This window comes from Musca autumnalis, unplaced genomic scaffold, assembly GCF_047663935.1.
Source record: "Musca autumnalis isolate F117 unplaced genomic scaffold, ASM4766393v1 scaffold_3, whole genome shotgun sequence".
NCBI lineage: Eukaryota > Metazoa > Arthropoda > Insecta > Diptera > Muscidae > Musca > Musca autumnalis.
Window position 1 is genome coordinate 101,293,473 of NW_027411866.1, and position 18,384 is coordinate 101,311,856.

The 18,384-nt window shown below is 37.4% G+C and overlaps 1 protein-coding gene across 29 annotated transcripts in view; it reads right to left on the reverse strand.

Moving 5' to 3' along the window:
- Positions 1-14,745: 14,745 nt before the first annotated feature.
- The window catches only part of LOC141397194 (uncharacterized), a 55,478-nt gene continuing 51,839 nt past the window's right edge, over positions 14,746-18,384 (reverse strand). For all 29 annotated transcript variants that reach the window (XM_073973226.1, XM_073973239.1, XM_073973223.1 and 26 more), the window contains 2 exons: positions 18,003-18,326; positions 14,746-15,482 (listed from right to left, as the gene is read on the reverse strand). In XM_073973226.1, the coding sequence (XP_073829327.1) occupies positions 15,192-15,482; positions 18,003-18,326 (615 nt within the window). In that variant the 3' untranslated portion in view covers positions 14,746-15,191. The remainder of the gene's footprint in view (positions 15,483-18,002; positions 18,327-18,384) is intronic.

An 18,384-nucleotide genomic window follows, 5' to 3' on the forward strand; every position in this document is an offset into this window, starting at 1 on the left:
GCCACAAGCCATGTGTCGTCGATATAAAGTGATTGTGATTCGGCTGTTTTAGGTGTGGATGCCTTGGCACCTGCAGCTGTACCTGTTGCAAGTGCATCAAGTTTAACCCCTGAAAAAGATGATGACCCGGCAATTCAAATGGAATACAAATTGGCCGGGACTGATGAAAACCAGTCTATGGCTTACAGGACCGTAGTTATGAGCGGGGACGACCTACATGGAACCCTTAAAACTATCCATGATAGTCTAGAGAGGCAGAGTAGGGAACTCCACAACCTGCTGGACAGGATTGTCGCGAAAGAGCAAGGTGGGGACATATTCCCGGAGGAATTGCTACACCATCTGACTCTAACTAATGATGAGAGGGACACCACGCTGACTCCGGCCAAGTCTACTAGGGAAGATTGTCGTGGCTCTTATGAAAAGAGTATGGACCTTGATGCCCAACCGAGGACGGGTCTGACTCCGACTGGTTCTATGTCGGCACAAATCTTCAAAGACAAACTGCAACTGAATCGCTGTCCGACGGCGGGGAATCTAACGAAACGCCGACAACGGCCAGCGACTCAAAGGATGGACCTGACCGAGAAGCATCTCCGAAGTTCGTAGGGCGATATGCGAACTTGCATTCGAAGAGGGAGGTCTACTTCATCAGGAGTAAACTGAGATTGGTTAGTCGAAGGTCGCACTAGAGTCAATTATATACTGGTTGTATAACACTGTGGTGAGGATCTCGTGTCTGGTGGCACTGCCTACGCCAAAAATCGACATCCAGAAAAATAGACAAGGTACAAAGAGCAGCCTCGATTCTAATAACTGGAGCTGCTGGTAGCACCCCACAAGCTGCTCCGCACGCAATTCTGAACCTACGGCCTCTAGGTCTTGGCAGCATGAACAGAATCTTTGGAGTAGCTGTACCTATGGGCATGAATGTATCTTGAACGAGTTAGGAGAAGATATCAAAGTGGACCAACGTGGAAAATTAAGCGACTATACATATATCACAAGTTTTTAGATTTGGCGATGTAAATGTCGTTATCCCTAGCACCGGGGCTGGCGACTACTGCGAAATACAAGGTCTTGAATACTCTTACAGATTGGATAATGACTGTAGTTTATTCCAGGCTGAAATCTTCCCGATTTGGAAGGCAGCAGAATTGATAAAAAGTATGGATGCAGAGATCTTTGAACCGGTCACTATCTTTGTGGGTAGTCAAGCGGCTCTTAAAGCTATCAAATCCTGTAACATCAAGTCAGAGGTCGTCCTTGAGTGCAGAACAGCTTTGGAAACACTAACAAAAATTTACCGACTATACTGGGTACCCGCACACAGCGATTTTATGGGAAACGATAAAGTAGTCGAATTAGCTAGACGAGGATCGTCATCTTTTCCGGAATATTGAGGCGTCCTTTGACGAAAGAGTCAGCGGATTATGACATAACGAATCCTGGTGCAATGTGTCAAGATCCATCTGGCCAACTCTGTCACCCAACGGAACAAACTCGCTTTTGAACCTGAGCAAATCCGAATTAAGGGTAATGACGGGTTACTGCTATATAAGAGCCTTTACCATCAAATGGGACGCTGATGTTGTTGACTACTGCAGACTCTGTGAGGACGAGGAGGAGACGGAGACGTTTTCCAGTTCTGGCCCGTAGACGGCATAGATTATTGCGTGTTAACTTTCCACCACGTCTGACCTTTTATTCAAATATAGAATCTGCTACAATCAACAACATCATCAGAAATCTGGGTGGGTCAGCGCAACCTGAACACGTAAACCGTATATCCAGTTCCAATAAAAGAAGAAGTAAAATATCTAGGAATACATCTAGATAAATTTCTATATTTCAATTCACATATAAATAGGCAACTTATTAAAGCTAAAAATGCATTTTTCGCATATAAATCTATATTCGTTTCGAATAAAATTAATAACGAGGTTAAAATTCTTGTATACAAGACAATTGTAAGATCAATTTTATGCTATGGTGCACCAATCTGGTTCAACGTTTCCCCATCCTACATGGAAAACTCAGAAAATTCGAAAATGTTTACGTTCTTGTACCTTTATATATCTTCATGTAGTGGTTATATGAAATAGGTTTCTAATAAAAAAAACTATATGAAGCATCAAATGTAAATAGAATAGACAACTTTATTATAAAACTAATAAGAAACCATACATGAAAGTGTACTGAAAATGAAACAAATAACTTCATAATGGCACCATATTACGTCTGGAATCGGGGTTTGTTCCCCCCGAAGTCTTTCTTTATTTAGACAAAAATAAATGTATACAGAGCAATGTGGAAATTCCATTATTTTTCCACATATAAAGAAGAGCCAACGTTAACACCCTGTTCATGTATGTCGACCGAAAGGTTTTTGCGCTTCGAAAATGGAAAAAAATCATTTTCTGTTCATGTAAACACCTTCGAAACGAAAATCTATGCGACCGACAAGGCATACGAAATAACACGTAAACGTACACTTTTCCATTAAATTTGGGTTTATGTATTTCGAAAGGACTGTCTCTTATAGAAAGAGAATGTCAAAATCACTCACTTGGTTTGTAGCTGCCGAGTAAAACGTAAACTCGCGAATAACACCGAAAATCTTAAAACAAATTTATGCAACACATTCTTGAAACAAAATAAAAATTTTACAGACACGTTTTAATGGCGGTTTCATTCATTATTTTAAAGAAATCAATTAAATAAAATAATTCAAAATACCGACACATTTTATTTTTCAAACAAAACAAATCACACATATTCCAATGTTTGTATGTATATGTGGATTTTGTTTTCATTTCTCATTTGGCTCTCATTTATGGAACATAAGTTGTGTCTTTTTACTTTTTCAGTAATAATTATTCAGTAACTTCTTTTCAGAGAGTAAGAGAGATTTTACTCTTTGATACGAAAATAGAGAAACAAGTAAAAAGACAGCATTTAGTAAACTTTAGCAAGATAACAGTTGATAACCAAAACAAAAACATTGGCGCCAATGCATGAACGAAAAAATAACTCCAAAGCAATGAAAAAGTTCTTCAATTTTAAGCAAAATAAATAGAAAATAATTAATATATTAAAAAAATAATCAATAAATAGACCTGAGTCGTAATATTTATAGTATTTTTCCACAAAAAATAAGATAAACATTGAGCAGCTGACCATTTGCAGATGATTAAAAAACAGCTGATCGAACTTGCTAAAGGTTGCTGGGAAAAATTCTTTCAGCAACTTTTAGCAATTTCTCAGCAAACAACTGTCAAACTTGTTCTCTCACTTCGCTCTCTTTTACAGAACTTTTGTGTAAAAAGACAGCATTTCGTAATAATTATTACAAATTATCACGTAAAAAGACACACCTATATAGTTGTACAAATGTACATTCAAATTAGTAGTATTTCGCATAGGATACGTAACGGCAGTCGCACGATAGTTTGCGAAATAATACATAATACATGAACGCCTTTTTGGACGGAAGTGAGTGACTGTTTTCCTTTCGTACAAGTTTTCGTGCGACATACATGAACAGGCTGTAAAGCTTTTGACATAAACTCTAGAGATAATGATATACGATTTTTTAAATGTTGGAAATTATTGGTGGCATATTCCATAATCTTTCTGTTTTTATTTCCTGACACACGTTTGAACCCAAAAATTGTATTCTAGGAGTAATGTTTTTTTAAAATTTTTCATTACGGTATATTATATTAATATATATTTATATCTGTATTCAAAAGAGATATGTAACATACAATTATTTATTATAATTAGATTACTAGAGTATCCCCTTTTGGGACAGTGTAATGTTACCATAATGTTTAATTATCTATTTGTTTATTAATAATTTGTTTATCAGTAATAAAATTTTCAAAACAAGTTTCTCAATTCATTCTCTTTTACTGAACATTTGTGTAAAAAGACAACATTCAGTAATAACTTGTAATAATTATTACAAATTATCGAGTACGCAGACACACTTTTTTACTGAAGGAATTTTGTTCAGTAACATTTTGTAGCTTTAGGCAGTTGTCAAAAGTTTAAAATATTCAAATATCATAATCGTAAATTGTAATCAAATTGAAAATTTTTACTGATTGTTGTCTTTTTACTTTTTTTATTTATTTTTTTTTTTCTTGAAAGAGTATAAAATGCTTTACTCTCTAAAAACAAGTTACTGAGTAATATTTACCAGTGTTTGAATTTGCTACCAGCACAGCACTGAAATCACATGGTCTATGCTGTGCTTCTGAAATCTTCACAGCACATAGCATAGCATAATCATCCAAAATAAAAACGAAAACTGTTGCTGTGCTATGCTGCGAACATAAAAGTAGCATAGCACATGGTCTATGCTGTGCTTCTGAAATCTGCGATGCACACAGCATAGCATAGTCATCAAAAACGAATGCTATTACTATGCTGTGCTGCAGACATTTTAACAGCATAGTAAACAGCCACAGTCAAGAAAACAAAAACGAAAACTATTGCTGTACTGTGCTATGAACAAAATCAACAGCATAGCATCAAACATAACCCAGAAAAATGTTTGATGGCAAAGAAGTATGTATTTGAAATATTACAGAATTTACTATTGAGCTGTGGAACCATGACTAATTGCAGATTTCGATATTTTTAACACACTACTATTATTTTGACCGCATCTATTGCTCTGTTCCAGAACCTGCAACAGTCTACTATTTTTGAAATGTTGACACTTTTCCTTTATAAAGCGAATTTCGAGTTTCTAAATGCATGTTATTGCCACTTGTACCTTTTTATACCCTACACCACCATGTGGTAAGGGGTATTATGTCTTTGTGCATTAGTTTGTAACATGCAAAAGGAAACGAGATAGACCCATAGTTCCTTTTAGGGATATACATAGAATCACTTTCTGAGTCGATTTACGCATGTCCGTCTGTCTGTCCGTCTGTCCATGTATTTTTGTAAACAAAGTACAGGTCGCATTTATTGTCTGAGTCGCATGATATAGCCCCCGTATATATCTTCGCCCGATTTAAGGCATTTGGTGCACGAAACACGCTATATATGTCCGATTTCAATGAAATTTGGTATGTGCGACGGAATTTAGTCTAGAAATAAGTGTGCCAAATTATATAGAAATCGGTTTAGATTTGGATATAGCCCCCATATATATTTTCGCCCGATTTAAGGAATTTGGTGCACGAAACACGCTATATATGTCCGAGTTCAATTAAATTTGGAATGTACGACGGTATTTAGTCTAGAAATAAATGTGGCAAATCATATCGAAATCGGTTCAGATTTGCATATAGCTCCCATATATATCTTCGACCGATATAGGTATTTGATGCACGAAACACGCTATATATGTCCAATTTTGATGAAATTTGGACTATGTGACGGAATTTGGTCTACAAATAAATGTGAAAAATTATATCAAAATCTGTTCTGATTTGGATTTAGCTCCCATATATATTTTACATATTCCCAGTGGTGTAGGGTATTATATAGTCGGCCCCGCCCGACTTTGATCCTTTCCTTACTGGTTTAATATATGTACTAGAGTGGTTTTAAAAATCTGTAAAGTGATATTGTGAAAATTCGCCAATACAAATTAAAATTAAAATTGGTCCCCATTTTATAGGGCCAAAGGCGAATTTTCACAAAGTCACTCTATAGACCACATTTATTATCCAATCGATGAAAAAAGTACCATGTATGTACCTTGTAAGCAATAAACAACACTGAACAACTCATAGGGCCATTATTATAAGTTCTGTTTTACTATTGGATGTATTTGAAAACGCAAAATAAATGAATTTGAAGACATAAAAAATATAATTTTCTCATTATAAGTTAATGCCAAGAAAGTTCTCCTTGAAATTGAATGATCCCTTTTAATATTATTTTAACCCGAACGCTAAAAAATCTGATCGAAAAATCCAAACTATACCCAAAGAAGGCTTTATAATAATGGGGGTTAGTGAGTTTGCTGTGTTAACATTAATTATGCTATGCTATGTAGAAATGTTTACAGCATAGCAGAGCACAGCAATCGTTTTTCGATTTCATGACTATGCTATGAGCTATGCTACCTTTATGTTCGTAGCATAGCACAGCAACAGTTTTCGTTTTTGTTTTTGAAAACAGCACAGCATAGCAATAGCATTCGTTTTTGATTTTGATGGCTATGCTATGCTATGTGCTGTGAAGATTTCAGAAGCACAGCATAGACCTTATGCTATGCTACGTTTATGTTCGCAGCATAGCACAGCAACAGTTTTCGATTTTGTTTTTGAAAACAGCATAGCAATAGCACTCGTTTTTATTTTTGATGCTGTGGCTATGTGCTATGCTGCGTCACTTTCACAGCACCAGCATAGACCTTGTGCTGTGCTGTGAAAAACTAGTAGCAAATTCAAAACTGATATTTACTGATAAAGTACAAGGACAAACCTATTGTTATGTTTGTTGTCAAAAACATAATTGTTCCACGAACAGCCCAGATCGGAAGGTCTCCGAGTGACGCAGTCACATTTAGTGGCTCTCTCACAACCAAAATCACTTTTGCTCAACTCAGTGCACTCAACATCCTAGAAAAAAAGGCAAGCCGACGTGCTGATCAAAGACGAAGATATGGAACTTGAGTCAGTGGTTCACCCGCGAGATATTCTTGATAAAGAATTGATGGGTATCTGAAAAGAGTCTTAAGACAAATTAACTAACCAAGGTTTTGAGATAGGCAATGATTTTGTTCTTCAATCCATAATGGCCATGATGGTGCAGTCTGGAAGACCTTTAGAAGGTCTTTTGTTTATGGAATAGTTTTAGTAAGTTTTCTGACCATAGAAGACTTTGTCTTCTGTCGATAGAATACCTTCAGAAGATCTCCTCTCCATAGAAGACCTTTAGAGTGTCTTCTGTCCGTAGAAGGCCTTTAGATGGTCTGGAGGGAAAATAAAGTTAGTAAAGTTAAACAAGGGAAAGATTACACCTTATCTAGCAGTAGAGAAATCAAAACTGGAGAAACTGAAATCACAAATCTATTGCCAATAAGGTCAGGTTCTATACTAAATAGCCTTTTACAGCTGGGTCGGTATGTTTCAGCATAAGAATGGAAATGCCAACAGGTTCCTGGGCTTTAGATGATGTAGCTATTCTGATGGCAGTACTAATGTCTTCGGTTGTAAATAAGACAGGGGCATCTCTCCACAGATTTCGGGTTCTCATTACTGATGTTCTGATTGTCCTATTCTGCCTAGTTTGATGTGCAATAAATTCCTGGCAGAACTTTAGCGCATATTTTTGACATCGATAATGTCAGCACCTCCGTAACTTACAGCGATACTTTCACACTCCGTATTGGCTCCTGTAAGGCTCTTTACTGTGGTCCAGAAATTGGGTTGACAAGCTTCACAGTTGCCCAGATGTTTTACCCATTTCTCTCTACGATGCTGGTTGACTAGGCTGTTGGTTTACTCGGACTGACTGGGGATAGTCTGGAGATGACTGGCGGATCTCGTATCGTTGTTTGGCGTGTCGCGCAGCCAGTGTGGAATTCTGCCAGGAACGTTGGGTCGCTCGCAGGATGGTGGCTCTTAACATCCTTACTCCCTGTTTGACACATGATGAAGTGAGCTGTAAACTGATGGCATTGTCTATGTCATTCGAGAAGCCTTGCCACTTGGCTTTATTACAATTAATGAATGACCGTTTCTCTGGCTCCACAGAGTCGCTGGTCTTCTCAGCCGTAATGAGAATTGGGATGTGGTGCAATGCATGGGATACACGGATTTGCCAAGATGTGAATGACAGAAAACGAAGGGGAGCTGACAGTGTGCGGTGATCCTGGTTGGGAAATCCTCATTGATCGGCGAGAATTCAGAAGAGTCGATTTGATCAGCAAAGTGATTGCCACGAGAGTCAGTCCGAGTGGTTGTCGCTAATTTCGTCCATTCGCAATCTTTGTGGTTATCTCTTTCAAAGGCGTGTTTGTGCTTAGAGCTTCCCTGAAGCCATGTTAATGTGGAGCAAGATAGAAATGTTGTTTCAGGGATGAAAGCAGTAGGGATTCTAAAACTTTTGCTACAGGTGATAAAAGGGAGATCGGACGGTACGATTCTCCGTTGGTAGCGGACCTGTCGGTTGAGAATGTTGGATGAGATTGTCATTGCTTTGTTGCTGTCCCTGTCTGGAATGGAGATGATCATTGTGCACTGGAACTGGAAGACTAGAGAGATTGCCAGTCGCACTACTAGCATGAACACCAGTAGGGGCACTGGATAACGGACTAGAGGGAATGCTAGCCGTAGTACCATGGAAAGGACTAGTAGGAATATTTGCGAAATACTGGATTGGAAATTATTAGTTGTACCATTGTATGAATTCCTAGTAGAATAACAACCTCCGTCATATTAGAGGTACCACTGGGTGGAATTGTAGACCCCAGATGGTTATTGTTGTAACAGTGTTATTTTTTGTTTGTACGTTCATTTTCATAGATCCTTGTCCTATAGAAATTCAGACGGCTGCAACATCCCGAGCGTAGTTGAACCAAAACTACTCTGGTTTGTCGTGGCAGCTGACGCTCCTCAACTGCGATAGATGGAGGATGTTCTCCGATGACCGCATTCACACGATAATCGTTTATGGCATCAGCGACTGCATCCGTGTGAATGCTATTACCACTTGCTTGATATGCTTGTTGATCTAGGGGTACTCTCTTGTAACGTTCGACCTCTCTTTCTAGATCATTAAGATTCACCTTGACCTGCCTGAATGAGGGGGGCGTATCCACCATATGGTAATAGGGATAACTCTCACGGTTGCACTCGAGCAGGTACTGCAACGAAAGCATGTGATTGAGTCGCTGTCATGAGGAGGCACCCTGTTGATGTTCTCGGCTCGGCATTCTGACAAGTTTGAATATCCATCGCGTGCCACTTAGATTCGCGGGTCAAACTGGCGCCGCATAGCTTACCACAGACCGATCAACAAGGTTTCTAGGGACTTCCTACATCTCACTTTGTCGCAGATAGCTGCGGCATGCGCGGACGGCGTGAACTTGCTGTCGAATGTCGGAATTTTGCTACCATCGACCATGACATTCAACTCTGTTCTCACCTCTGTTGTCCATGTGGTGATCAGAGTGGCCGTAGATTTAGTGGCGGATATTTGCATATTGCTCGCGTGGAAAAAGGTAGTAAGAGGAGTTCAGCCTTTCACAAATGACGCAGATACCTGACGCCAAGATCATACAATCATCCGCATCGGTTACGATCTCAATGCCGTCTGGAGGTGACGGAATACAGGAGAGGTAGATGGTAAACAGTTCCTAAATTCCTCATACGACTGGCGTCCCCAACGTTTCAAAGTTGGCAGGAGGTTGTCTGTTCGATGTTCTCAAACAGCGTGGAAGGCTTGTCAGTATCAAAGGCTTTTGATAAGTCAAGCGCCACCATCACTGTTCTATCACACGGCTTGCTCTGGTTGAGTCCTCGACTAATGTATGTGCAGTTGGTGTGCAGCTCGATTGTCGTGCTGTGCTACTTACTGAACCCATGGTGATACTGGATAGCTATTTATAACCCTGGGAGGACTAAAGCCTAAAGGGTCTTTGCTGTGGGTGACAAAAGCGAAATCGGTCTGTACGATTCACCTTTGCCACAATGCGAATTTAACACACTGAACAAATCCAGATACTATTGCAGGTATTTTGTTAATTGTCCAAGTTGATGCAGCTTTCGCTGAGTTGACAACCTCTATCAGAGTGGAACCAGTTTCGTTTCGAAGCGAAAATACAATTGTGGTGGGAACGATCTACTTTGTTGGTTCCCCTTGCTGCACACAAGAAGAAACCGCCTACTTGGTAGATACGGGATAGATGCTCTCGACTTTTTTAGCAGTTCTATCACACGGCTTGCTCTGGTTGAGTCCTCGACTAATGTGTGTGGAGTTGGTGTGCAACTCGATTGTCTTGCTCGGCTACTTACGAAAACATGGTGATACTGGATAGCTATTTATAACCCTGTTAAGGACTAAATCCTAAAGGGTCTTTCTGTGGGCAAAAAAAGCGAAATCGGTCTGTACGATTCACCTTTGCCGTAATGCGAATTTAACACACTGAACAAATCCAGATACTATTGCAGGTATTTTGTTAATTGTCCAAGTTGATGCAGCTTTCGCTGAGTTGACAACCTCCATCAGAGTGGAACCAGTTTCGTTTCGAAGCGAAAATACAATTGTGGTGGGAACGATCTACTTTGTTGGTTCCCCTTGCTGTACACAAGAAGAAACCGCCTACTTGGTAGATACGGGATAGATGCTCTCGACTTTTTTAGCAGACATACAGTTCTATCACACGGCTTGCTCTGGTTGAATCCTCGACTAATGTGTGTGGAGTTGGTGTACAACTCGATTGTCGTACTGGGCTACTTACGGAACACATGGTGATACTGGATAGCTATTTATAACCCTGTTAAGGACTAAATCCTAAAGGGTCTTAGCTGTGGGCAAAAAAAGCGAAATCGGTCTGTACAATACACCTTTGCCGCAATGTGAATTTAACACACTGAGCAAATCCAGATACTATTGCATGGATTTTGTAATTGTCCACATAAACACTCATCTTACCTCTCTCTATATAATCAAGTAGAACCCATCGATCAACAGCACAGCAATACAGTGAAATCTTCTTCATATTTATCTTCAATTCAACAAGCAATAATCATGAAGTATTTACATCATCATCTTCAAATCTATCCAGGATGTGTGAAGCAGTCAATACATTATTAGATGCCCAACCTTAGTCCTGCAGAATTTATTTAGTTTACAGAATTCGAGTTCTTCTGTTTACATATAACCTAACCTGTTCATGATCTTCTGGCGATAAAAGATCTCCTTTATGGCAGGCATTCTGTTTAAGAGGACCTTTGTGTGTTGTTTTGTCTACAGCAAATTACATGGATGGTCTATAGATGACCCATCAATTGTCGATTGATCTCTCGATGGTCTTCTGTCTATAGACCATAAAATGTAATCTATGGGTAGAATATCGTTTAATGGTCTTCTATAGGAAAAAAACCTTTTAAAAGTTAGTTCTTAGAGTTCATAAAAAGCTTCTGAAAAGTAAAAAAATACACACAACTTTTGTTTCTTGTTTTTGTTTCTCTTTCTGTTTGTTTTCGCATTTTATTGAATTAGTTTCTTATATAGCTGCATCTGCATTCATAGTTGTTTGTTGTTTATAATATTAAGTATGTATATGTGTGTATATAGTTATATAAAAATATTTATAAAATACAAAAAAAAAAAAATAATTCTAAAAACTATTTATTGAAAATTTTCCAAAAGGAAAATAAAAACTAATATTTATAAAATCGATCATTCAGGATGGATGTATGTATATATTCATTCATATCTATGTATATTTAAGTAGGATTATGAAGAGATTTTGTGTTGTTAGACAGCGAATGACTTTCGCTTATTTGATTTTTTTATAAAAACTACAATATAATAATTAGCTTGTTTTTATTGTATAAAAATTATATTTTATTTTCCCTAAAGTATACAATTTATAAATGGTCAGTGTTTTTTTAACTTTTAGTAGTTTTTTGTGCTATTTTCATTAGTAATTATGTTGTTATTGCTGTTGGTTTTCCTATTATTTCAACGTACATATTTCGTAATAAATTGGATACTATGTATATATACTGTTTTTCTTTTTTTAATACTAAAAATGTATTTTTGTAGGAATTATCAGTTTCTTTTAACACGGTGTTACAAAATTCAAAATAAAATTTATTTGATTTACTTTTCATATTTCGAGTCTCCATGCATTACACAAATCGGAGCTTTGTTTTTATAAGGCGTTATAGTCCCAAAAATTTATACAATTATGGAATTGAGCGCAAATCAGGTAATCCAATTTGACAACTAATTAGCAGTTTTTTCTCCTTTCGCTAAAGTGTGGTTATGGCTGACATTTTTTGTCTTTTCTCTAAAGTGTGGTTATGGTCGTTATTTTTTCTCACAAAAACTCGGATTTATATATACAATTACTGTTAGTACATACAAATCCAATCTTGTACAGAATTTTTGTTGCTATAAGATTTTCTCTAGTCATATTTCGATAATACTTGACGTTTTCAAGGAAAATCGTTAAAACTTAAAAATATGACCTGAACTTCTATATCTCAAAAATGGTAAAACCTTGGAACAAATCATAACGGACAATCCTCTAGATAATTTTCACAGCCACAACATTTTCTTTAGCCCCATTTCGAATGGACTTGCGGTTTCCAAGCAAAATCGCGAAAACCTAAAATAAACCTAAAAATGTGCATCTTGATGGCGTGTTATTTAAAAATCCCTCCAGCGATTTTTATTTTTTTTTTTTTGGAATTTTTCACATCTATGAGCATTGCCGTTTCAGAATCCCCAAAAACTTCCCAGGTGTAAGCGGTTTTTTTTAAAGTTGGTTAAGGCGCACCGTACATGACATTGTTTTGTAAGGAGGCGATACAGTCAGTGCATTGTCCCAATTTGTACTTCTATATCTCAAAAACAGTAAAGCCTAAGAAAATATCATAAAGACCAATCTTGTAGAGAATTTTCACAGCTACAAAATATTTCTCTTATCCCATTTCGATAGGACTTGCGGTTTTTAAGAAAAATCGTGAAAACATAGTGATTGCGATAATAATGTAAGAAATTAAGGAATGTAGGTACAATGGCAAGCACACCCGTCCGGACTCTGTGTGCCTAGGCTCGATTCCCTGGCCAGACAACATCACATTTTCAACGGTGTCAAAAATACCCCTCAGTATTCTCTTACTTCTACACTGACTTCTGGTGAAGTTTCGACCAATGACAATTTTTTACCAAAACTGTCCAAACTTATTCAAGTTTCTCTGTCTCTGATACAGCTGGTTCATGGTAATGGTCTTGGAATCAATCCAAAGAAGACGGAATTCGTAATATTCATCAACGTAAATCTTCCGAATTCCAGACTCCAATTTTGGACCGAGTTGCATTGGAACACTCTCCGGAAGAAAAATAACTTGATACAATCCTGAACCACCGCTTGACATGGAAAAGAAATACCGAGGACATGCCATGAAAGGTCTTATTGCAGTCTACTTCTGCAAGAACTCTATTGGGAAAAATGTCGGTTTCGTCGTGGCTTTATTCAGGACTTGGATACGGAACCGTTCTACAGCGAATAGGTAGCCAAATTGGTCTAAGTAACAGGGGGCGAAACCGACTACACTTACCAAACCTAGACTTAGACACAGCTGAGGTAATAGTTCCTGAGGTAATAGTTCACTGATGGGTCGAAGAAGGAAGAAGGCACCGGAGCTGGTGTGTATTATGAAGAACTGAGCATTAGGCTCTCGTATAAACTTAACGACAATTGCAGTGTTTTTTCAGGCAGAAGTTTTTGCAGTGTTGAAAGCCATATTACTATTACAGAGAATAAAAGACTTTGCAGATATGATAGTCACGGTATACGTGGATAGCCAGGCTGCCCTACAGACGCTAGGATACTTCCCTATTAAATCTAAGACTGTTCAAAGTTGTAGGTCTATCTTAAAAACTTGTAATATAAACCTCAAAGATCTGGTAAGATACCTGGCTGTAAGGTATATAAGTTAATCTGGCCGGCAATCCCAGGGGGTAGAACTGCTTCTCATCTCTCACTACGCAAATCAGAGATCAAAATTGCAGTAAACCTAATCACTGGTCATGGCAGCATTAGATCTATGACAAGTAAATGGGAGTAAAATAATGTGGATGTGGAAGAGATTGAACAAATCGAGCACCTTGTCCTAGACTGGGAGTCCGAGCGCATGAGATGGGATATCTCTTATTATTCATCCATCACGGAGCCCTATAAAAGCATCCTAAACATCAGAAAATTAACTAATTTCGTCCCTAAATCCCGGCCATATCTGATCTGCATTCCTACATCTTTCCAACCTCCCCCTCCTACCCCCTTACTATCTTTACAGGATGAGCACAATGGACCACTGGTGGCTGTCAACTATCAACGGCACCTGCGCATCCTACAACTAAAACTGAGAAAATATCACTTTTTACCGTAGCAATCGAAAACACTCTTCAGGCAGCCTTTCTATTTTCAGCACAAACCATCGATCAAGAACACAACAATTTCCGAAAACTTTTTCTTCGTTCTGTCCAACAAGCAATACCCATCATAAGAACCTCCCTTATCGTCACCTTGTCATCATCTTCAAGGCTATCCAGGATGAACGCAATGGACCAAAGGTTCCACAAAGACAAAGGTTGTGGAAAACATGAGCTTCCAGTATAAAATCTTGTGGAAGACAAGAGTTTCCAATAGAAAATCTTGTGGAAGACAAGAGTTTCTAATAGAAAATCTTGGGGAAGACAAAAGTTTCTAATAGAAAATCTTGGGGAAGACAAAAGTTTCTAATAAAAAATCTTGTGGAAGACAAGAGTTTCTAATAGGAAATCTTGTGGAAGACAAGAGTTTCTAATAGAAAATCTTGTGGAAAATAAGTTTTTCAGATTGCAAATCTTATGGAAGACAAGTTTTTCCGATAACAAACCTTGTTGAAGACCAGTTTTTCCGATAGCAAATCTTGTGGAAGACAAGTTTTTCTATAGAAATATCTTATTTTTCGCATAGAACACCGTGCTATTATAAAGTTTATTAGAGAGTTTATGTGTAAAAGAAGTCATAATAAAATTGGCATATTTATTCTGTATAAAAAATATTGATTGGCATGTTTCGTTTTTATTAGTGGAATTATTTTGAAATACTTGTTTAAGTTCTCATTTTCTTCTGGGTCTAACTTAGATTACATATGTATACGTATGTATTTTTTATAGATATCAAATTAAGTATATATAAAAATTTTATAATCGTTATTGTTTGTGTGTTAAATTTTCTTAAATAGTTTTGATTTCAATTGCTTTTGTTACGCTTTTATAAAGTTTGTTTTCAGTCATTTCATGTGTTTTCAAAGTTTAATTGTCTTCACGAAGAGATTACTAAGTTACATATCTTTATAAAATAGATTCATATTATCAAAATAAATTATCATCAAAATCAAAACATTAGAACAAAAAATCAAATCGAGTTTTTTCTTTTTAAATATAAATGCATTATTTCATTTTCATATCATTATCTTTCTATTTGCTTATTGTAGCGTACAATCACAACACATCAAGGTATAATACAAACACTTGACCACCTTTTCATCATCTTCGGGTGCTTCACTTTTTGTATCTTCTTTCGTTGATGGCACACCATCCAATTGATCAAGACCTTTACCTTTGGAAAGTTTATTCTTCTTTTTCTTCTTGGGTTTGGTTAATATTTCACGGTCGTTGTGGTCCTGTATCGCTGTATCTACCCAATCTAAATCGGTACTTGGAATTTTTGCACTTGCTGTATCTTCAGTTATACTCTCGATGGAATTAACATCACCCTGTAAAGTAGAAAAGAGAAGAGAGGAGAATTGAGAGTGATTTGCTTTTTGGAAGAAGTGTTAATTATAATTAGCATTAAAGCGTTTAATGACGGCTATGTTTGTTGGTATATTGTTATTAGTTTTAGGGTCGGTGTTATGGTTTATTAATTAATCTTCAATAATGGTTTTATTATCACATTTAAATATGTGGTAAAATGTTTATGAAAATATAAATTTTATATTGTCTAGATTAAAACTTTTATTACTGCTTCGAACAGTATTTTTTAAAAATTTATAAGAATTCCTTTAATTTGATATAGCATTACGGTGCTCTTGAAGCTAATTTAAATGGAAGGTGCTTGCACCTGGGAAGTTTTTGCAGATTCTGAAACTACAATGTTCATAGATGAGAAAAATCAAAAACCAAAAAATCGTGGGAGCGCTTTTTAAATAAATCGCGATTTAAGTTGGCAGTTTTAAGGGTTTTTTTAGGTTCTTACGGTTTTGCTTAGAAACCGCAAGTCCTATGAAAATGGGACTAAAGAAAATGTTATAGCTATGAAAATTTTCTATATGATTGACCTTTAAGGTATTCTCGTCGGTTTTACCGTTTTTGAGATATAGAAGTTAAAATTGGGACAATTCAAATGCAATTCAATTCTGTATCGCCCCCTTATAAAACAATGTCAAATTCCCAACTTAGACTTATATATCTAAAAATGGTACAACCTAGAAAAAGTTACATAAGACAGTCTTGTAAAGAATTTTCACAGCTTTAAGATTTTCTCAGGTCCCATATCGATAAGACTTGCCGCATTCAAGAAAAAAAACTAACAAAAAAACCTTAAAATGTAACCTGAGTTTCTTTATCTCAAAAATGGTACAACCTGGGAAAAAATCATAAAGGTCATTCCTCTAAAGAATTTTCACAGCTACAACATTTTCCATAGCACCATTTCGATAGGACTTGCGGTTTCCAAGCAAAATCGTGAAAACCTAAAAAACACCTAAAAATTTGAATTTTCGCCGCGATTTACTAAAAATCCCTACATCGATTTTTTCTTGTTTTTGGATTTTTCTCATCTATGAACATTGCCGTTTCAGAATTCATTCATTATATATATCAAAAATGGTAAAACCTACGAAAATACCATTAAGGTCAATCTTGTAGAGAATTTTGATAGCTACAACATTTTCGTTAGTTCCATTCTGATAGGTCTTTCGGTTTCCAAAAAAAAATCCTGACAACATAAAAAACCTCTAAAAATGTCAACTTGAATCGCAGAATTATTTAGAAAGCGCTCCGGAGATTTTTTTTATTTTTCTCATCTATGAACATTGTAGTTTCAGAATCTGCAAAAACTTCTCAGGTGCAAGCACCTTCCATTTAAATTTGTTTCAAAAGCACCGTGGCATTTTATTAGAGAAATTCTAAGGGGCAGTTATACTACAAAAAGGAAACAGACCATAAGGGCATAGCGCTGGCTGAGCAGATTGATAGCTCTAAGTTTTACACGGTCAATGAGGACGCCCCCCAAGAATTAGCGAAGAGTGTCACGGTTCACCAGACATAAACATCGTGTCTCCTGGTCTCACAAATTACGTCACCTGGCGACCCGTCGTTTCTCTTGGATCAGACCATCTCCCCATAATTGTCTCCATCAGCAGACCGCCCGATTTAATCACCCCTGAACGCCGCACTTTCATCAATCATAGGAAAGCTTATTGGCCTTGCTTCCTCGGGTTTTACCGCGAGAGCCATCTTAATCACCATATGGTCCTCGGAGAACATATCGCAGCTGAGGAGCGCCAGCTGCTACGACAAATCAGAGTAGTTTTGGCTCAGAGTAGTTTGGTGCACGGTGTCATCAATTCTTGTCCTACGACATCTGCCCAGCAGCGGCACATGTCCGCACAACACACTGCACATTTTCAATTGCCCTGTCTAACCTACTTAAATAAATCTAGTGGATCTGTGGTTACAGCCCATCGAAGCAGCTACATTCCTAGAACTGGAGATATACCCAGAGGCAGATTAAGCAGAAAAAGAACTTACAAACATAAAATGAAAACACTGTTACAACAACAACATTAACTACGCCAGTCCCGGCCCCAAGCTTGGTTAAAAAAGGAGAAGGAATCTTGTCGAGAGCTAAAGAGGCAATTGACTATTCCACAGTACACCTTTGGGATGAGGTACATATATATCAGGTAGTGTTTTCTTTAATGGAGATGCCCTAACACCGGGATGTGCTTCTACAGTGTGCTTCTATAGACCCTTTCTGAAAGACAGGGTGCTTATTCAGGCCCATTCTGAAAGACAGGGTGCTTCTATAGACGCTTTCTGAAAGACAGGGTGCTTCTATAGACCCTTTCTGAAAGACAGGGTGCTTCTATATACATTCAAGAGCTGGATCACATAAACGACGGTCTAAAAAGACAGGATGCTACTCTCCCTCAAACTCTCCGGGAATAGAGCATCCCGGACTACTTTGAATGATTTCTTACTGATCGTCAAATGTTCCTCCCAATTCTTACCTGATTATTATTATGATTTCGATGATGTGTTTTCTTTTTAATTGGTGAATTATTTACAGAACCATTTTGCTGCTCGTGTTGTTGTTGCTGTTGCGGTTGATGATTATGAGATTCATTTGTTATTGCTTTTGTTGTTATAATAGACTCTTTATGTACTGGAGATCCTGATGATGGTGTTTTATGCGATGCTGTCGTACCAGACGAACTATTTAAATTCTCTGTGGAAGAATTATGGGCGGAATCATCTTTGGGCGGTGATGGCAATGTATAAATATCAAATTCATTTGTTGTTATATCTTTGCCCAATATGGAATAGCGGTTTTCCTAAAAGAGGGAAAGAGAAGATTAGTCAATATTAAAAGTCAAAAAGGAAGGAAATTCA